The 21,697-nt window shown below is 34.6% G+C and overlaps 2 protein-coding genes and 1 long non-coding RNA gene across 3 annotated transcripts in view; 1 reads left to right on the forward strand and 2 right to left on the reverse strand.

The window, feature by feature from the left end:
- LOC136797577 (X-ray repair cross-complementing protein 5-like) overlaps positions 1–18,132 on the reverse strand; it is a 55,775-nt gene extending 37,643 nt beyond the window's left edge. The window contains exons 1-16 of the mRNA XM_067054163.1: positions 18,053–18,132; positions 17,658–17,777; positions 16,749–16,809; positions 15,958–16,080; positions 15,559–15,576; positions 14,116–14,164; positions 13,569–13,688; positions 12,506–12,614; positions 11,987–12,051; positions 11,095–11,212; positions 9,822–9,972; positions 9,317–9,489; positions 7,351–7,488; positions 5,853–5,934; positions 1,581–1,650; positions 918–996 (exon numbers count right to left, since the gene is read on the reverse strand). Coding sequence (XP_066910264.1) covers positions 918–996; positions 1,581–1,650; positions 5,853–5,934; positions 7,351–7,488; positions 9,317–9,489; positions 9,822–9,972; positions 11,095–11,212; positions 11,987–12,051; positions 12,506–12,614; positions 13,569–13,688; positions 14,116–14,164; positions 15,559–15,576; positions 15,958–16,080; positions 16,749–16,809; positions 17,658–17,777; positions 18,053–18,064 — 1,488 coding nt within the window. The 5' untranslated portion in view covers positions 18,065–18,132. The remainder of the gene's footprint in view (positions 1–917; positions 997–1,580; positions 1,651–5,852; positions 5,935–7,350; positions 7,489–9,316; positions 9,490–9,821; positions 9,973–11,094; positions 11,213–11,986; positions 12,052–12,505; positions 12,615–13,568; positions 13,689–14,115; positions 14,165–15,558; positions 15,577–15,957; positions 16,081–16,748; positions 16,810–17,657; positions 17,778–18,052) is intronic.
- On the forward strand, positions 4,267–5,037 carry LOC136797610 (uncharacterized). Its single transcript, XR_010845270.1, has 2 exons — positions 4,267–4,313; positions 4,637–5,037. It is a non-coding gene; the product is annotated as an uncharacterized lncRNA (long non-coding RNA).
- A 1,059-nt stretch (positions 18,133–19,191) lies between the features above and the next one.
- Positions 19,192–21,652, reverse strand: LOC136797601 (uncharacterized). Its single transcript, XM_067054194.1, has 5 exons — positions 21,569–21,652; positions 20,984–21,223; positions 20,720–20,797; positions 20,081–20,380; positions 19,192–19,742 (listed from the first exon to the last, which is right to left on the reverse strand). The coding sequence occupies exons 1-5, from the start codon at positions 21,618–21,620 to the stop codon at positions 19,474–19,476; spliced, it is 939 nt and encodes a 312-aa protein (XP_066910295.1). The 5' UTR covers positions 21,621–21,652; the 3' UTR covers positions 19,192–19,473.
- Positions 21,653–21,697: the final 45 nt, after the last annotated feature.

Below are 21,697 nucleotides of genomic sequence, written 5' to 3' on the forward strand. Positions count from 1 at the left end.
ATGAGTTTTTTTGAAGTTTCTCTTAGTACCCTGTTTGTGTGGGAGGGGGTGGGTTCCCTTTAAACAGCTTTAAACTCAAATTTGTCAGATTGGTATTGGTACTAAATTAGGGGGTGGGTCCCATGATATTTTGTCAAATTCAAAAAGTCATGTTGGTATCGATACCAAATTAAGGGGGTGGGTCCCCCTTTTTTCTGAAAATTATGATTTTCAAGTTGGTATCGATACCAAAATAAGGGGGTGGGTCCCCCTTTTTTCTGAAAATTATGATTTTCAAGTTGGTATCGATACCAAAATAAGGGGGTGGGTCCCCCCTTTTTCTGAAAATTATGATTTTCAAGTTGGTATCGATACCAATTTTGGGGTGGTGGTGTTAACTTAGCTCAACAGGTCAAAAGTCAGGTTTTTGGGCTATGGGTTGGTATTATAAATGTTGACCCCCCCCCTGGGGAAAAGAGATCAAAAATTGTTTTATTTTCTGACGTCAGAAACAAAAAATGAGAGAAATGATGTGAACGCATTGATCATTTTCATTTGAAAAAGTGACGTCACAATGAATTTTCCTAACGACGAGCAACTCTGGGCAGTGTAGGCCCGTCGTCATGCGAAAAGAACCAATTGCATTGCGCAAAAAGCCGTGTAGCCTGCATTGAAAAAGTAACCGGTTAACAATGTACCAGAGTGTATCTCACGTTTATCGCTTCGTAGTACACTCTGTGCGCATTGTCTGTTTGATAAAAAAATTCCCGTAGGGAAACCTATGCGATAAAGTATGATTTATAAATAGCAACACTGCTTAGCCGTAGATACTGGGTCTGTGTACAGACAAGGCAGGTGCATAGTTTATTTGAAAATTTGAATGGCATTTGATGGTTTAAAAGATCCACTTTATCAATAAGTGGTTTCAAATTGTATACCTGACATTGTCGTTGATTGACCGGATTAAGTAATTCTTTTGGTTTGTACTGTTCCTCATTATTCTTTGAATCTTCATCTCTGAAAATATAAACACGAAGTTACAGTTGCCGCTCTCTAATCTGACGTTCTTCTATTTGATAATATTGAAACCCATCGTCAGCAAGAAACTCTCATAAACGGTGCTCCACTATTCGATGAAAATCCATTTCTCATTGGATATCGAATTAAGTAGAGAGCGTCAACTTTGTTTAAGACCAACGAGTAGTCGTCACGGTAAGAGTCGGCGTAATAGTAAAGAGAGTACATAAAATGGTTTTATTTACGTCATCACGGTTAAAAATTAGTGGGGTAGACGATGTATTGTGAGGCGTATCCCAAAAGTTTCTTGTTTTCATCTTGAGGTAGTAGACATAAATGCTGCTTGTCTAGGTCTAAAAAGGGGAATAGGATATTCATGGGCAAAAGATTTGAGAGCGATTCCGATGACACAGAACGCGCTCATCATGACATGAGTCGTATTTTGATTTAAGGTTCTGGCAAACAGTGTGCTGTTACTTTTATAATGTCCGGTACGTTCGTTTTTCAACGTTAATTCAACATTATATGAGTTATGGATGTTAAATGGACGTTGAAATAACGTTGCGTGCCAGCTGTATTCTTACTTCTTGATGTCGATATTTTCAACGAGCTTCATGTCATCAATTAGATTATCAACAGCTGCGTCGTGTTGCTCTAAAAACAAAGAACATCAGTTCATCTGGTAACATCCCTATCATTCCGTCCTTTGGCATAAGCATAAAGGCCGCTGACCACTCAGCATTTATGTATGGAGTACTATGCTTATTATGTATCAATTTTTCATGACAAGGCTATTATATTTACCCACTCAGCATGGTCGGCGAAGAAGGCACACGGCTCGGGCGCTTTGGTCGCTGAACGCTTTTCTCATTCCACTGATCCAAAATAAAGGGCAGATATGCTGCACATTCTTTCTTTCTTCTATTGTTGATAAATTTTTGCACATGGTACAAAAGAGTTAAATGTCTCTTCTGATTGGCTAATTAAAAAAGAACAATAAGGAAGCTGCACAGCTTAGCGAAAAAAAATGCGAAACTCTTGTTGCGCTCAAAGCGACAGCCTTTAAAGGCTTAATTTATGTAATTATTAATTAATTAAGCCGTGCGCCTTGTTCGCCGACCATGCTGAGTGGGCAAATATAATAGCCTTGTCATGAAAAATTGATACATAATAAGCATAATACTCCATACTTCTAGAGAAAGCTGCCTATAAAGCCATCGATAGATTTAAAAAGATGTTACGATTAGGAACCGTGTATCCAGGGGGGGTGAAGCAGTTAGTACAAGACATCATGCCGGTTAGTACCGTGGTGGTGTGCCATATGAATTGGATAAAATCACTTAGTACTCAGATGTACTAACTGCAAAAAAGGGTGGTCCCCTGCTAAAAATTTGCCAAATTTTGGTACTAACTGTGTAAAAAATAGGATTTTGTGAGAAAATTAAAAAAAAAGACCGTATTTTACCAAAAAAATTTTTTGGGAAGTAGATTATTTTTTCAAATTTTCGAAATTTTTTTTTTAAATCTTAAAAACAATTTGCTGGTTGCAATAGAAATTTGATTTTCCAAAATGTTATTTTTTGCTATTGAAAGCTATGGAAAATTGAATCATTTTTAAGATATTAAATTTTATTTTATTTGATTTTATTGAATTTATGAAGGTCGAAAGCCTTTTTCAAGGCTAAATTCAGCTAGTACTAACTGTACTAAGTGTACCAAGGTGGTGGTGTTTCTAACTTCTTCCGAGAAAGCAATTAGTAGGCATGATGTCTTGTACTAACTGCTTCACCCCCCCTGGTGTATCGATCATTTTGTCAGAGTATGAAAACCGCTACCCACACGTGAAGATTTCAAGATAAGAAACTTTCAATGATAATGTGATGCAACTCTCAATTTTAACAAAATGCCAGCCCAAAAATGTATCCTTATGAAATGAATATACTCTTTTCGTCTTACATCAGTTGAAACTATTTCGAATCGTATTTTAACAAGGATTTTCGGCAAAATTAAGTTTTATCAAAATCAACCGAACAGCCCCTTACTGTTCTTATAAAGTTTTAAATTCATGTGCTTTGCTAGAAAGAAAAAGAAAAGCCGCTTTGAATAGATTTATAAAAGATTTGAACGACCATTTAGGGCATTATCGAGACGCTTTCTCTCCATCTATATCTTTATTACCTTCATGATCATAAGATTCCACTTTCCGGACTAACGTTGCCATTGCCACTACCACTTTTCTACCGGAAAAAGATCAGAACTCCGGATAGTTGAAAATGAGCTTCGGAAAGCTATGCTGTTTCGTAAGTAAACACAAGATTTTCCGTGACCTTTAGAAGAAAAAACCCTTCCGGAAATTTTCTGGAAAACTCTGTGGAATCAGTCCGGGAATTGGAATCTTATGCAAAACGACAATACCACCATTAAAAAACAGAAGGCACGCCGCAAAGAAAAACTGGGAAAATTGAATTGATTTCCAAACTCTTGACATTCATGTCTTTTTGGGAATATGATATGCAATCACAAGAAAAATTCACACCTAATTTTTAGTGCTGATTACAATATTGCTACTGAAATTAATGTTTAACTTCAACTTTTTTTAAGCAATTAAATATCAATATGTCCGTATATTCGGTAAACTATTTAATTTTTGGGCCATTATCATCTTGAATATTTTGTAAAGTAAATTTTAATGAAAGGCGTGTTGTGTTAAAAAAGACACTCTCTTGTTGATGTGGTTAAAACGGGAATTTTTTTGATACAACGCAAAAAAAATATTCCCATGAATTGTTATTTCAGAATCCTTAATAGAGCTGGTATTCCAAGGTTTCCAGATCAGTAGTTAAAGGCGTCTATTTTTTCCCTCTTTTACGCAAAATCTTGGTAATGAAGAAATTTCATTCTTAAATTTTAGAATTTCGCCAAATATTTATCTATGTTCAAATATTTTTACCCAGAATTTTGGAAATCACGTCAAAATTAAAATTCATGTTAATTTAAAGGCCTTTCATTAAAACCAAGCTGTAGTGTCCTAGAAAGAGCCAAAAAAATCGTGTTGATTTCAAGGTGAATAATTTCCCTTCTCGTATTCGTGTAAAAATGTATTTTCCAGCCAATTTGGTCCGATTTAGACAATGTGAATATATCGAGAAAAATTATAAGAGGTTTTAAAGTGGAATCCTCCTCCGGTAATTATATCTGATAAAACAGCTTTGAACATTCCCATAAAAGGAAACTTATAAAAGAGTTCGGCACTAAAGTCCAGCAAACAAAGTGGAATTCAATAGGTGACTGTCACAAATTCCCTAACACCGGTAAAGGTAAGAAATTTGTAAAGAAAAGGATTCTGAACATCTCAAGATTTTATTAACCCACTTGCGTGTCTGATTTTTAAAATACATCGAGTCTTGTAAAAAAAAATTTGATTTTTGTACATAACGAATCTACATATATCAGATGTACGAATCCCCTCAACCCCGCTCATCCAGCCATTAACAAAACTTTATGTACCAGAGTCTGCATAACTGGAGAAAATTGCGCTTCAACTATGAAAACTAAACACTGTTGGTACTAAAAGTCAACTCCATCTAATGCCCACAAAATATAAATTATCATATAATGGTGCTAGTTTTTTTCCCTTTAGCAACGACAATGGTAGCTTTAACAAGAAAATCAAACGTGGTCAAAATCCTGGTCCTTATGGCGATTTGTGCAATCGGTCAATACGAAGCATCAAATCTCATTGAAAAATGTAAGAACAAAGCTGTTCCTTTGTGTCCCATAAAAGATGACTTCTACGCATGCGTTCAAAGCCTTATGGAAAAATGTCTGGATCGGTCAGATGCATATGGACAAAGAATTGGCTTAGGTTCACTATCGTGCGCTATGAAGACTCTCGATGTTGAAGTCTGTTGGGATGAAAACCTTTGTCAACTCATCACTCTCGTATATCATGAATGCGTTTAAACTGATCTTAAGGAAAGTTGTATTATCATATATTTTTATTGAAAGAAAAGATATAAGGATTTGCAATCAGAAAGATTATCCATGATTCTTTATGCTTTAAAACCTTTTACAGATATTCTACTGTTAGGGACCGCAATGATTTTTTCAAATTGTTTTTAGCGCATTGAAACCATGCTCATTGGAAAGAGCATCAAAAAAGAAAAAAAATGAGGGGTCATTCATCAAAATCGGCCAAGCCGTTCTCGAGATATGAAATTTTCTATCTCCTGAAAATGACCCTTTTTTTGGAACGATTTTCGAGGATTTTTGGAAAAATCATGGTTAAATAGGTTTAAAAGTGAAAATCCGGGGGTTATGTCGAAAAATACATTTTTTGCAATAACTTTACTTCTATTAATGCTATAACATTGAAACTTGGCACGAAGGTTCTCAAGACAAAGTTTTAATTTTTTATCAATTTTTTTTTTCAAATCGTGTATTTTACAGACCGGAATATGATATTTTACAGACCAGGCATATTTACCAGCAATTGGGCAAATTCAACAACCAGCATGGGATTAGAAAGAAGACATATATTGGATTAAACCAATTTAACATTGTCGTATTATTGGAAGTGAAATTTACTGACCAGATTTTCCTAACAGTTTTGTTAACAGAGTTTACGGTCGGTCCTTAAAAGGACTTAAGACAGTCAGCTCTCTCCCAACTTTTATTCACAATTAAAATAGGCAGGGCAAAAAGTTGGGTGTGGCCTTAATTAGAGCTAAGTACACCCAGCAGTACTTTCTCGGGTTTAAATTTACATGGACGAGGTATACACTCTCCATATCTCTTTCATTTTCACTCAAAAAACAGATCATTCTCAAAAGTAAGTATATTTATTTAAAGCTTACCAGTGACTTTCTTTTGATTAAGTGGTGGGAAAACGTATGATCTCATATCTTCTCGGAAGGGTAATGCAATGAAAATCAATCCCTGTCGTCAAAAGAGAACATAAAACATAACAGCTAATTCGAACTGTTTCTATTCAAATTTCTCTATAATCCGAATAATTAATTTTCATTCCCCGTCGAGGAGATACGCTCGTAGAGTGCTTTCTATAATTCGAATCTCTCCGTAATTCGAGCTAATGATATTCCCCGTTCGAGTTCTTACTAGCGAGAGTCAGTTGTATTATATTTCTAGCCTTAATTTTTCCAAAATCATTAAGGTTTATTTTTTTGAGCAACCAAACATTTGGTTTGACGTCAACGAACACAGTGGGCCCAGAGGTGGAAATAGGGAAAAACGAAAGTTAAAATTTTGCTTTATTAATATAATTTATGGAATCTTGAATAAATTTCTGATCAGATGCCAAAGTTTCAGGTCTGTATCTGATTTGTAACTCAAGTTATGTGGCTCCAAAGTTGACTGAAAACCAGATTTTGATGAAAAATCAAAAAAAGTGAAAAATGCATATTTTTGAAGATTCTGAACTAAATTCAGCTTCTAAATCAGTTCATTTTGTGTGATTACCTTAGAGACATTATATTCTAAAGAGAAATTGCTTAAAAGGTATGTATAAATGTCCAAGAGCGAGAAAAAACTCAAATTTTCAATCGAAATTCTCATCACGAAAATGCTTAAGGTAACCACAAATGTCCAAATATCTCGAAAACCGCTAAGAGTCACATATCAAACCATTATGTTTTGAAAACTACAGACACTAACCTTTCTAAAAATGCTGGAGTTTTGATGTGACACTTAGCGGTTTAAAAGTTCAAATTTTGCCTGCATTTTCCAAGCTAAAAATCTCAATTTTCATGATAAATCTCAAAAGAAAGTCAAAAGTTGAAGTCTACTATTTTCTATCTCATGTAATGTGACCCTAAGGCTCTATGAAAGCCTTTATAATACAAAAATTGTAAGAAATAGTTTTTTGTTGCTCTCCCTCTCCCTATTTCCAAACTTTTGCCATCTGGGCCCAGTGTGGCGAAAGTTGCCTGACTTCTGGAGTCGCTATTAATGGTAAAATCAGCTTTTTTAGTCGAAAAACACAAGAAAAAGTCCTTCCCTAGAGGCTAGCTGGCATCATCAAATCAAATAGGTGTTAAACAAATTGTCTTTCTTTGTTGTTGAATTTTTCTCTCAGTCATGAACCGTTACCACAATCCGTATTGACAATACACCTTTTCGACCGTAGCCGCTATAATTACCACACGGGCATTTTTCCCGTTTTACTACTCTAAAGCCGTCCCAGTCTTTTTTTCACACCTCCAGTCAATTGAAAATGGTCGAAAAGGTGTAAAACTTTTACCGTAACCGACGAATCTTTTACTGATAAGATGGATAGCCGTGATAAATTTAAAAGTCTAAAATAAAAGAGCTAGAAAAGAATGTAAAGATACAAACCTCATAGGAGCTTTTGATGTGAGGCGCAAGAAATCCAAGTTTAGGATCAGTATTGCCACGAGAGACATAACGAACAATGGCTACCATATCCTTTTCTTGTAAAGCATGACATAATGATGAGAAAGCAACTGCGGCGTGCTGAAAACATAAATATGTCAAAAAATATGTCTAAAACAAACACGGTAATAAACGAATATCGAGAAATAAAGAACTACCTTACAATTGCATCTATCAAGTATATTCTTCTATTTATTTCACTGCTATAAAACGGAAGATTATAATGGGCTGTTCCATTAAAAAAACGATACAGAGGGTGGACGAACTTCTACAAGTCAAAAAGAAATTATTGAAAATGTCTGGATATCCCCTGGAAATGGCAAAATTTGCAAAATTACCTTTGGAAAAATTATTTCCATACCTTAAAGTGAGATTTGACGAACTTAAATCAGTCTTTTACCGTCTGGAAATTTTAGAATAACTTTTTACCCCCTTGGAAAAATGAAAAGCAAATTTATCTTGGATTACCCTCTGGAAATGTTCGTCCACCTCTGTGTATGGATATAAAATGGAATGGTTCAATCTGGGGCTCCGGCTTTCAAGACAAAAGTCCCTCATTATTGTGTTGAACGGTGAAAAAGAATGCGGCTATTGTATTTTGATCTTTCGGACTTGGTCCGTTCTCAAGGAACATTATGTGTATTTCAATTGACGCTCTTGATTTTCAAGAGAAATCAGAATTTTAATGGAATACTGGAGCGTATTGGATGGTAGGAATTCTCCATAACCCTATGAATACTAGGTAAATATGGACGAGTTTCAATGTTTTGATTTTGTACGGGCGAAGTGATGTGAGCGGGCGATTGCACTTGATTATTGGAGGCAAAAGACTTAAGATTTATATGGAGGCAAGTGAATCAATCAAATCAAATTTTTGATAACTACCAGTCATATCTCTTCGAAATTCATGAATGGTAAGCCTATATACCTCTGAGAAAACATACTAAAATTTCTTTTCAAAAGTCCTACCAGAGACTTCGTCAAAAAAAAATCTACTTGTCTCCAGCTATAAATATTGGTCTTTCTGCCTCCAAAAACTTTGGCAGTAAGTCACGTGAGTAAACAAGAAGTATCACGAATGCCGTCTATAGAATTTTAGTGAATGCCATGGCTAAAATATCAAATGTTGAATTAAAGAGAGTGCCAACTGCACATCCAAGATAGAAGAAACAGTTCTTCACTTTGAGCATGAAGGTAATAAAGATATAGATGTAGAGAAAACGTCTCGGTAATGACCTAAATGATCGTTGAAATCTTTTATAAATCTATTCAAAGCGGCTTTTCTTTGATGTACCATCATTGGAAGCAAAAAAATCCGAAATATAAATTTATAAGAACAGAAGTGAGAATGTTATCCTGATTGAAATAAACATTTTATGCAAAAAGTTCTCGTTCAAACGCGATACAAAATAATTTTCTCAAAGTAAGGTTACAATAGTTCTATGATTTCATATCCATGTATTTTTGGGCGAACACTGTGCAAATTTTGAGAGTTTCAGCACATTTTCCTTGAAAATTTCTTCATAATAAATCTTTACGTCTGGAAGGGGGCTTTCAAATTCTGATGGATGATTAATTAAAAGGTTACCTAATCGTAATATAGAATTCTTTTTGAAATTTATCGATGATTTTATGAGAGGGGACCCTTAGAAATATAGGATTTTGTGCTTGTTACGGCAAGCTTTTTCTTATTTTGATCAACAGCTATTATTTTAGTTGTTAAAAATCCGAAATCTTTTTATTCAGTTTTTTATGAACTTAAATATTCCCATAAGTGCACACAAAATTGATCACTTTTTCCCATTGCAATCAAGGAGCCGTTTGCTTCCGATGATTAGGAACAATGAAATAAAAGGAGTTCATTCGCCATCTATTTCTTATTACCTCCATGCTTTGAGAAAAAAGTTACCTCATCACCAGGCTGTGGAGTTAAGATATGACAAACATCTCGTGTGTACAACGCTCTCGGTACATTTTCCTTGGAAGTAAATCCCAGAACTTTACAACTTTTAGTGGTCTGCATTTTCATTGATTTCTGGTCATCTGATGTCATAGGTACGATGGTTTTGCCATATCGGTATGCTGTTGATAAAGATCATATTAAACTACAATGAGGTCAATACGTTCAAGTGAGACTAATTCCAGTCTGTTCCTCTAAAGAATCCTGCATTGTAACACGCATGCGTAATTTGTTGTTTTTCGTTCTTTTTGTCTATTTTTAGTAAATGTAGGATTCTCCCTCTGCATTGGATTGACGTTCTTATTTTAGGTCTAGGAGTGTTTAAGAGTTAGTATTAACGTCAAACTCCGCCCCTTAAAACTCGTCACACGACGTTCCATAAACCGTCTAAACGGGATAGACGTTTATGCGCAATAAACGACCAGTACATGCAAGAAGCCTTACTCTATTTTACCTTGTGCTACGTTGTCCTTTTCAACTTCAGTACGATCTGTATCATTCAAATGGTATGTTCTTTGCATATCCACTCCCATTGTATCCCGGTTGGCAGCATGTTCTGCTAAAGCTGACAATTTCTTCCAAGATGCTGGACGCTCTTCCTTGACCTTGTAAAATTATTTGGATTCTTATCAAAATATATCAAAATTCAGTAAAAAATATCGTCAATCGAAAAAGAAAATAGATTTTTCGTCAATTCTTGGCGATGAGTTTCCTGGAAAAAAGAGCTAACTCGTTTAAGAAATTATTTCAATATTTTAGGTAAAAAAATTTTGATCAGTTGAAATGAGGAAGCATTGTTACCGATTGACTGTGCACAATTTTTAAACAGTGAAAGTTCCTTTGTTAGATATCCTTTCGTGCAAATTCCACGATGCCATACCATAGATTACTTAAAGACCACTTGTACATTGAGAAAGCACGATATACGTTTTTTATAAGAACAAACTATATAATAAGAGCATAAGGCTTCAATGGTCAAAATGTTAAGAACAAGTTCAGAACATTTTAAGGCTTTGCCGACTGTAAAACACACGATTTCTTAGAAAAATAGACAAAAATACTCATATAGTAGGGGGCCAAGTTTCTTGAAGTTCAAAAACATACCGACGTCAGTACGATCAAGACAAGATTTGACGTCAAAATCACAGTAGAGATGACAGTTAGTTGGTCTTAAAGCAGCTGTATTTCTTTGTGTGTTAGTTAGAGTTGTTGTAATACAATTTTTTGCACAAAATTTCATGCTTTTTCAGATGGTACCAATCATTTTCGTTTATTTTGATTTTTGAAAATAAGCTATTTCTCTACCTCTTATTTTCCCTTGCAGTTTTGCCTATGGCGTCACTATTTTGGTCACAAAAAAATTTCTCGGGCCTTAAAAATTTGACTCTTCTCGAAAAATTCTAATTATATACTATGTGAACAGGTTTCGTTTAGTCCTATAAAAGTTGCCACGGGACCTAAGACTTGGCCCCTACTACATAATATGATGAAAATAAAAACATGTTACGAGGCGTAAAACTCAAAAAGTTAAGAACATCCGAAGGCTTCAAAGGTTTAGGATGTTCTTATAAAAAAAGTATGGTCGGATAATTCATGAAATGCACCTTTGCAATATCTTCCACGGACCCAACAGCTGATTGGTTGAAAGTGACGTATTGACCGATTTTACGTCACTTACAACCAATGAGAAGACATTGCAATGGTGTATATCATGAATAGCGTTATACCTTTGTGTATGCGTAAACATTGATTTTAAGATTGGATCCGATATCAATAGTTCCTCTGAATGTTGTCACTTGTTTCTTTCGTCGTAATTCGAAGAAGGATAACATCGGTAACACGTCACTAAAGAAGAAAATAGGGATAGGTTACAGCCCTTTGAAGTAGGCCTCCATAATATATATACTTTTCCATAAGAAACACTTTTACAAGGACGTTCAGACACTGGCTGTTATATTTGAAACATTCTGAACTTTGGAATCTGTTTGTGTCCGTATTGGCTTCGTTCAACCGATATGGAACTTATGATCTTCTTTTCATGGTTTTGTCTCTTTTTGTATTTTTCTAAAGGAAACACCGTTCGTTCTTAAACGTTCGGGGACAATCAAGAACGAACTGGAACGCTACAGGATTTTCAAGGAACTCCGCTCCACTAACTTCTATTTTAAATCGATTTTGATGACACACATTTCATTCTTAAATATCTTTTTTCATCGGGCGCAAAACTGTTATTGAATCTGTACTCAAAAGTCAGCCTTTTTTGTCTCCAATGCAATTTATTCTGTGACAGACTTATCCAGTTGGTGCAACGTAAAACTCGCACCCGTTGAAACCAGTATTGGTCAATTTTCGTTCCCTCAAAACCAATAGGTGTTATAACAAAACCATGACGATAATAAAGTAAAATTTAAAATTAAATAAAGAATGCCCATGAAAAATGAAATTGAAATTGAAATTGTAATATCATCATCATTCTAATTATGATAGTTAAGACAAGACCATGTCTTTATTTCCAGTTATTCAAAGTTCTATCAAAAATCCCTTCATTAAAAATAAATGGTCTTATTCTATAAAAGTGTGGATAACTATAGAGATCGGTAAGGAATTTGGAACACTTACTCGATAGATATACCATCGCCATCAACTTCTTCTAAGACGTGATCAATACATCGGACACCTGTCATCTATGATAATAGAAAGTGGAAATTCATTGAACAAACTCTTTTCCTTGATAAGAATGATTATACAGTAGCATGATCGACTAAGATCGATAAATGCATAAATGTATTTTTACTTTCGAGGGCGGCGGAGTGAATGAAATGACTAAAATAACATATGCAGTTTTGATCTGCAAAATCGAGGACGCTTTAAAGTTCTGGTTTACCGTTGTCCTAGAATCTAGGACCTAGACAAATAAGAAGTTAATCTTCTCCTTCGCAGAAAATAATAAACAAATAAACTTTTGTTAATGATTAGTAGCGCCACTTGTCGACAGTCGAAAACGCACGAGGAACCAAAATTCGTTGGAGTTATTGTCAAATAACCCATTATAGAGACTATTACAGGGTATGTTGCCTGTATTAGACTTTTCTAGGTGCATTAAACTTTAAAATTTGTATGTTAGAGAAGAATACATACTTGTTGTTCGGTTAAAGGTTTTCTATCGAGTTGTTGTGGCTGTTGTTGTTGTTGGTCGCCTGATTCTTCATCACTGTCTCCGTCACCATCATCGGGGTTTTCTGGTCCACTAGTAAATAAATAGCGTTTGATATTTCCTTAACTCAAACAAATTTTCTAGTCCCTTTAAGCTTGGTACTCACTTGTGCAAAAAACTGCGCCTAAGTGCGTTTAAGTATAACTTAGTGCGGTGTCTTTGATGATCGCGTCGAAATATCAAAACTTTTTTATATTCGCGTTTAAGTGCGCCTAGCAAAATCAAGGCGTTTATGTGAGTCTAAGTGCGTCTAAGTGCGTTTAGCGAACGTACTCACTAGAAAGCAAAAATTTGTTCGACGTACTTAAACGCACTTAGACGCACTTAAACGCGATTTTTTGCACAAGTGGGTACCAAGCTTTCGCTGACAATGCCTTAGAACCTAACTACACATAACCCGACATTTCTCTAACTCCAAAAAATTTGTATTTTCCGTGCGTGTTTTAACTATAGACTCCACTGTGAGTTTTTCCTGTTAGACTAAAGTCAAAATATCGTAACGGGCTTCTGCCATTATGGGGAAAAACATGCAATTTGCGTTAGCAATTGCCTCTTCAAATTCGAAAATGTTTTCTTCCAAAATGTTGGGTTTTCGCTAAAACTTGAAAAACCTCTTGAAGAGTGTTTCAAAACACCTTGACTCTCAAAGTTACCTAGATTCCTGGGTGTGTCCAAAGCTCTACAAAAGGGCAAATTTGATGAATTAAAGTTTCACTGACAGAGGGTTATTACAAAAAAAATATAATTTAAAAATTTGATTGCTTCTGACGAGTTTGTGCTGGCTTGCTGTCTGTGCGACTTTCGAATTAGTTTCTTGCTTGGATTCCGGATAACTTGCACGGAAAAAATATCAAGTAAACAAAACAGGAGGCGGCTGATTCTCTCAACAGCTTTGGCTTGAGCCTCAGTATTTCGGTATGCTTGACATTTTCTTGAGATTATCAGAAATAGTCGATAACTATTCAAATAAAAAATGAACAGACTTACACGAAGATCAAATTAACATTGTTTGCTTTCATTCCACCAATGATTGTTTGGATTTGATCTGCATTAAATTCATGTCTCAATGTGGAAAACAATACCACTTTTTGATCCATTTTACGTCCACTGTAAATAATGAAAATAAACTTACTTATAGACAGATTAGGCCCGACGGAAGCAGAGAGACTGGAGAGAGTTCAGCTTCCCCACTTTTGAGAAAATGAGATTTTTCCTCGAATTCTTGGTCAATTTTATCTCATTTTCCCCCACTTTTACAGTTGTTCCACCGGGCCTGCAGAATCTTCTAAATAGCGACCTTTTCTAGATTGTATTTTGTTTAGACTTTACATTGATATTCTTCTACAAGTAAATGGATATACTGTCAGATTTATAGAGCTAATGTCGCTGGAAAGAGCAGCTCAAAAATTCAAAAACTTTAATAAGAATCATGCCTGGTTATGTATTAAAAATGCTTTTCAGAAAAATTATTAATATTGAAAAACAGGCTGATCATCTTTTTGGACATCAATAAAACATTGGAAATGATTTTAACCTGCATTTCGTATTCAAATGATCCAACGCTACCACTAATGCGTCGACGACTGGACAGCGATTAGATTGTCAAGGGAAATAATAAATATATTTGACAACGGAGGATAAAAATAATTATCCTTTCTATTTATACTAGACCGAATTTACCTCAAGGAAATCTCAAAATACAACCAGTGTTTTGTAGATAGTTTTGCTGTAGATTCTGCCCAACTTAAAATCTACCAATCAGGTGCCCACATTGGAAAAAATGAGTGGAGTAATATTGGTAGGAAGAGCGTAAATACGCTACTTTTAGAAAGGTTTAGTGTGACTACACACCAAAAAGTTTTATTTGAACGGTTTGACCTAATTGAAAGGATTTTTTAAAACGGTTCGGCCTATTTACCAGATTTCGCGATATGCTGACATTTCAAGAGTAAAATTTGAAATATCAGCCTAGAACTTTAATTTTGTTTCGAAGATAGCAGAAAAGTAATCAGCTTCAAAAAATTTTCACTATTCATTTTTTTCATTCCAAACATTTAATTAACCCTTTCAGTCCCAGGGGACCGCACTGCAGTCCCTTTGGACCCGTCATTTTTTCCCAGAGGACTGCACAGCGGTCCCTGACTTCTTTTTCAAATTGTGATGTTTTGGCGGGAAATAAAGGCATGTCTTTAAGTAGCTTTCAAAGACGATAAGATGCAAAAGACCGCGTAAAAAAAAGCTTTTTCGAGTAAAAAGTTTTGTTTACAAAAGTATTTACAAAAATTTTTGCAAGCAAAATCTGTAAGGCCGAAAATGGGATTTTTAAGAACTTCTATCAATCATTATGATTTTTCTATGAGGGCTAATCAAACAATTCTTTTTTCAGTTAGTAGATACTGTTGTGCTAAACATTTATCAGAAGAATGAATGGGTTTAAACCATTTTTTCATAAATAAAATTTTCATTGAATGGCAAAAAATTGCTGTTTTTATTTTTTTTCTGCCTTTTTCTGGTCACGTGACTCGCTGATGACGTCATTTTGGAATTTTTTTTCAATCAAAATGATCCTCATACTATGAGTGAAAAAGGGTGAAAACTTGAGAGGCCTAGGTTTAGTGATTCTATAGATATTGAAGCATAAGTAAAAGCATTCAAAAACTCATTTTACAGGTCTGGGAAAGTAGCTGTGAAAACTCTGGGACTGAAAGGGTTAAAAAAACTGGGAAAAAGTGGTTAACTTTCAGCAAGGAAAATTGAAGCTGCTACTCTGACATCAGCAAGAAAATGGAAAATATCGGTATGCACAGAAAGGGTTCAATTCCAACACTCTTTTATTAAGCCTTTCAAGCACCTAGAAGTGTGAAAGGTCTTTGTGCAGTAACTTAAGAAAGATGACTGTAGAAATCAAGTTTGGAAAAGGGTTTAAATTAAGGTCCAAGAAATGCATGATGATAAATCAAAAAGCAAAAAAGGATACAATCCCCACCAGTAGCTCCTATAAAGATAAAGAAAAAAAAAATATTATAATTACAGTAACTCAAAATTCTAAATTGAGGAGTTCAGAAAAAAGCTAGCTCAATCATCATATCAAACTCAATGATTGATTATGTAATTGTTCAGAACATACCCAGCTGGCACACAACGTTGTTTCAACGTTTATCTAACGTTCACAACGTGCATATAACGTTAGATCAACGTTAAAACAACGTTGTGTGCCAGCTGGGTAATTATTTAGATTGTTAAACAAAAAAATTAAATTCATGATACTTTCAGGAGAATAACCTCTCAAATACAACCATCCATCATATTCTGTTGCACTTCATTAAAGATTTTAAGTTTAAAGTTTATTTCTTAGAAAAGCGTAACACATTTATACCTGCCACGATATCATTATTGACAAATTTCAACATTTCGACATCAATGACACTAAGATCACGTGATATAGTGATATTCTCATAGTTTCCTTCACCGAACTGGTCGTGTAATGGATTGTTTGCCCCTTTAAATAAATAAATCAGATACACGTTTTTTTCTTAACTTTCTGAGTTTCAAGCCTAAAAATATTCTTAACATGTTCTTATATTTTCATCAATTTTTGAGTATTTTTGTCCATTTTCCTATTAAATTGCCTGTTCTAGGCTCTACAAAGCCCTAAAATGTTCTTAACTTGTTCTTAAAAATTTGGCCCTCGAAGCCTTATATTCTTATATAGTTTGTTCTTATAAAAAAACGTGTACACCCAGAGGTCAAAGCAAGGTTTTCATCTTAGACGGAAAATGGATTTTAGACAGCCAATCAGGACAGTTTCTTAAAATTTGGAGTATTATGCAGAATTTTGAGACTGAAAAGCCTATTCATATATACTTCGCTGAGATGAACAACTTTTATCACTGCACATCAGTCATTTTAATACTATTGTAATGTGTAATTACTACAGCTAATAGACACTTTGAATTCACTGAAAAAGTGAAGGGGTGTATATTTTCTCCGCTTTCTGAAGTTCTGTAGGTTTTCTTAAGGTGCAAGCTGCTGAGTCATAGCTTGTTATAATCTTGGCACTAGAGCTGCACGAAAAATCGAAGCACATGATGGCGATGTCATTTATGGTGATAGTGGCGTGTTTAAAATCAACCATTGGCAATTCAGATAAAAGAAAAATTTATCAACCTTCTGTTCCGAAGAGGATAAGTGCAGCTTCGTCTTTGTGTTTCTTTGTGTCTGTGAAAATCTGAAGATAAAATATAAAAAGATGTACTTTTCTTTCATGTTTCTTTGGCTGAAAAGTGTACCGTAGTTAGGTAAGAAATCCTACCTAAGTCGCGTGATATTACAATAGAGATTCAGCACTTGACCAATCAAGAGCTTCATAGTGTCCTCCTGGGTTGGTTCCCCCCACTAAAAATCAAAATTTTTCTCCATTCCCCCCTCTTTTATTTCCCCCACCATATTTCAAAATTTTTCGGTTCCCCCCTCTTTTTTGAATTCCCCCAGCTATTTGAAGATTTTGCGGTTCCCCATATGGTTAACATAAAAATGCCTTAAATCAAGTTTGAAATTTTGGAAAGCTTGAAAAAATAGCCTTGAAAGTGCTGGAAAAATGAAATTGTATTGAAAAGTTGGTTTATCCCAAAAGATTTGCTGATTTTATTGCTTAAACAGGTTTTGCAACAAGATCACCTTGAGATCAGTGAAGTTCCCCCAGTCAAAATCTCCTAAATTTATGGTTTTCCCCCCTCTTTATTTCCCCCCAGCAAATTTCAAATTTTTCATTTTCCCCCATACTTTAAAAAAAGGGCCAAAATCAGAATCCCCCCCCCCCTTTATAACGGGGGGGGGGGGAGGACACTATGGAGCTTCGCGGGTTTTAGAAAACAATAGCTACGATATTCACTTTTTTTTGCTTGGAAGAGCTTAATAAAGCACGACATCTAGCACTTCTGGCTTTATAAATCTATGGAGATAACTGTAAAGTGAAACTTAGCCTAAGCTGGTAATTCAGACTTTTACTTATAATCGTATGTTGGAGTGCAACAAGGAGGTTGTGTCGTGTCTTCAATCTAAAACCAATGGTCTCACTTTTCTTTGTAAAATCATGTTGGCAGCAGTAATACATTTTTGAAGGGCTGTTTGACCACTTTCATCAATAACGTCATTCATTGAGGGTGAGACATCAATCACGATAACTAATGCTTCTGCCTGCCAATAAAAAAAAAAAGATAAGAAAATAAGTTTGCGATTAGATTCTAAAGCTTGTAAGAAAATGCGACTAAATATTCCAAATTGACTTCTTCGCCGATTTTTAATTAGTACATTATAATAAAGTCATCAAAACGGGACATCAAGGCTAAAAATGTAAATAAGTAATAATAATTTGACAGGGATAAAACAACTTCTTAAACTACTTTCCACATAAATAGAATGTTAAAAGCTAACAGATGGTGAGGGAACTAAAAAAGTCCCCATCGTCTTACCTTTATTGCCATTTTTATTATGCTTTATTTTGTCCTTGAATAAATGCTGTATTGAATACTTTTGTTTTTGTTTATATCTAGAAAAATTGTGAAACATGATAAAATAATGTGGTACGCTTTGGTTAAAACAATTGCTTCTACAAAACGGATTCAAAATCAACTATTGTAGTCCGCTATTGACCCCACCCCATGAACTCTGTACTATGTACTATATTATTGACAGCTCAAGAATGGAGGGTAACGGCAGTCCCAAAATTACTGTATTTTGTACTAATTCAGTTCTGTCTCAGCTATCTCAAGCGAGAACCATCTTCATATTTACAAAAACATAAGACAAGTTGTTTTCAACAGTATTCATTATGTCATGTCATAGATAAAAGGTTTGTATTTATTTACATTATTTATAGTGTATACATGAAAATAAAAAATAAGGTAAGCTAAAATACTACAAAAACATTGAAACCAAAAAGCTTCCGTGGATTTCTACGAAAAAAATGCATATGTCCTAGATTGACTTTCGTACTTGATAAAAGATATTGAGTTTTCATAATAAAAGCAATAATGAAATACAGAAAAAAATGTGTGTCAATGTGTATCTTTTTACCGGTTCCTTAATATATAGTCGAACGTGCGCAACGCACTGGGCTCAACTTCAGTGGCTTCAAATCATTCATAGGCCCAATTGTAGACCCCCAGATATTCACCCAATGAACAAGCGTCCAAATTTCAACCAAATCCGATCATTTTGGAGGCCTGTAGACTGCTCCAAAGCTTTAGCCTCGTTTTGGCAAAAAACTCGTTCCCAGGCCCCAAAAATCAAAATTTTTGAAAAATGCAAAAAGCACCCCAAGATATTCACCCAAGGAACAAGTGTGCAAAGTTTCAGCCAAATCGAACAATTTTTGAAGTCTCCAGGCTGCCCCAAAGTTTTAGCCTCGTTTTGGCGAAAAACTCGTCCCCAGGCTCCAAAAATCATAATTTTTGAAAAATTAAAAAAACACCCCCAGATAATCACCCAAGGAACAAGTGTGCCAAATTTCAGCCAAATCGAACAATTTTTGAAGTCTCCAGGCTGCCCCAAAGTTTTGGGACATACACACACACACACACACATTCTCAGAAGTTGAGAACAAACTTGATCCTTGATGTTCTTTACATTCACCTTGCTTTCTTTCCTTGCTAGATTTTTTGAAGTGGCGGCCAGCTTAATATAAGAACGTTTATAATGAATCAAAATTGAAAAAAAAAACAAAATAAAAACATAATTCCAAAAAGTCATAATTACGTCTTACTCTAAGGTACGCTTAAGTCTTGATAAAGGAAACAATCTCCATGTAATATAGTTGATAATTACAACATTAGAAAACAAAATTTTTCTATCTATAAAATAGATCCCAAAAATATTCCACAAGGTAGCCCAATTATCGCGGAATAAATTTTCTCGGCTTAAATTCTTTTTGTCTTTGGACAGTCGGTAATACACAGTCTTCAACAGACAACAATCTCCGTACAAGTTGATCCTTGTCACCAGGCATATGGTATCTCTTAGGTGATAGTAAGGCTTTCAAAATAGGTGTTTCTCTATATTGTTCTTTCATGGTGATGGGTATATATTTTCGATTAACTGATTTGTTCCTATATATCTCTTTAATGATGTAGTGTAGACAAAACATTAACTCGTTGTGGCGCTCTAAAATCAAAGAAATCAGGATAAAGGTTGATACTGTTTGCTTGCTCAGCCTTTTTAAACTACAGGCTTCATCATATTGAATTGACACGAATGTGGAGCAAAATTGGTATTTAAGAAAGGAGAAAACTATTTTTGGATAATTCTGCACGAAATAAAACACAATAAGTGCTTTCAGATCTGATATACAATATGTAAAGAATAATTAATGCTTGAGAGATATTGTTTGGCTTTTTTTTATAAAGTATCAAAATAAAACAAATCTTGTCCTTAGAAGACCATTTCCCCAAATTCGTTAAGGTTGTATTGATCGTTTTGTTGAATGAAAATATCAATCTTACCTGAAGGCTGAGGTCTTTTTGCCACTTTATGATCTTCAGCTACTTTAAAAGCTGGGCTACAGAAAATCAGCACATAGTCTGCTTTCATTAAACTGTCAAAAACAAAAACTTGTTTATTCATTGCGTATTCCTTAGATGAAAGGTTAGTCCTGACATCAATACTATATTCTAAACGAAGATCAGCAACGAATGTTTCTACTTCGTTTTCGTAAAGCTCGTCTTCGGCAAAATACATCGCATAGACCAAAGGTGATTCTTCAGCTGGCTCTTGATCAAGAGATTCGGCAAAAAAGCTATCATCTAGAATAAAAATGAGATTTTAAAGTAAGAAATATTTAGAAATTGAGTCATGGGGTCTACATGTTTCCAATCCGTTATTTTAAAAAGGAACTTCTTTTTGGGTAATTCTCACTTCATGGCTATTTATACAACAACATAGTGATGATATGATATGATTGTTTTTAATATTCAGATTATGCTAAAGTACTGTTGTACAAAATCTTTTAAATTAATATCAATCAACGATATTACCAATAACATTAATATGGCAATGAAAGATTCAACAAAGAATACTTGTGGCATTTAAAAAAGCTAAAAGCTAAAGGTAGTTATACATAATAAAGAGATACGAAAAGATACCTTCCTCCCTTCGTTTCAATCTTTGATCTTGTATATTGACAATTTCTTGAAGTTCCAAATATGTAGCTTTATTGATGCCTAAAAGTGTTTGAAAAAGTCTTATTACTGTTTAATAAAGCAAGAAGAAGGAAGATCCGAAAACATTAAAATTGTGTTTTCATGTGTTTCTGTAATATATAATGGTAGTTGCAATCAAAGTGACTTAAACAAGTAAATCTCTTAAATAGTTCGAGCAGAAGATAAATATAAAACAAAGATCTTCACTTGACATGAACGTTTCGACTTTCTCAGCCAGATCTGGTCTTCTGATTTCTTTCAAGCTCCCAGCCAACTGGTTGAGTGTGGCCTTCTTTCGATCCCTCTTACACCATTGATCAAGAAGGAATTTAAATGGTGATGTCTTTGAGCAAATGTAATTGATTTCATCCACTCTGAAGTCTAATTCACCAGCAAGGGCTGCTACATCTGAACCAAGAGCACTAACTCCAGGAAGCAATTCATTTTCTAGAAAAGATGAGTGAGAACCCAGATTTATTTTTCAAAATTTATTCACTTTATTTGTCATGTGCAAGCATATGATTTTATCGCTTGACATTTTCTTCCCAAGACTTTAAAGTGGAGTATTTCGGTGTTCACTCACTGCAAATAATGTATTCAGCTATGCGTTTCAACAACAGCTGTTTAAAAGATTCAAAGGAAAGCCTTAAATATAATAAAATATTGACCTAGTGTTTATCGATAGTCTATTTGTTAACTAATCTTATTTATGGGAAGTATATACAATTTCATACTTTATTTTATACATTAATACAATATTCAAAAATATCAACAACAAAAAATGTGTTTTACCCAGTTCGGTTTCCAAACGCTCTGTGATGACATCAGCTTTTATTGTTTCCATTATTTTTTTCTTATTTTATTTCATTTTTAATGCTGAAAGAGGTTAAAATTATATTCATGAGTGATTGATGAAATAAA

Source organism: Clytia hemisphaerica, unplaced genomic scaffold (genome assembly GCF_902728285.1).
Source record: "Clytia hemisphaerica strain Z4C2 unplaced genomic scaffold, Clytia hemisphaerica genome assembly, whole genome shotgun sequence".
NCBI lineage: Eukaryota > Metazoa > Cnidaria > Hydrozoa > Leptothecata > Clytiidae > Clytia > Clytia hemisphaerica.

What these genes read in the sequence shown, in the direction of transcription:
- LOC136797601 (XM_067054194.1), bottom strand. Translation starts at nt 21,620, where the DNA reads ATGGAAACAATAAAAGCTGATGTCATCACAGAGCGTTTGGAAACCGAA. An exon ending in AGTCGAAACGTTCATGTCAA is followed by an intron (nt 20,798 to 20,983) that starts GTGAAGATCTTT and finishes AAACACTTTTAG; the next exon opens with GCATCAATAAAGCTACATAT. An exon ending in AAAAAGACCTCAGCCTTCAG is followed by an intron (nt 19,743 to 20,080) that starts GTAAGATTGATA and finishes CTTTGATTTTAG; the next exon opens with AGCGCCACAACGAGTTAATG.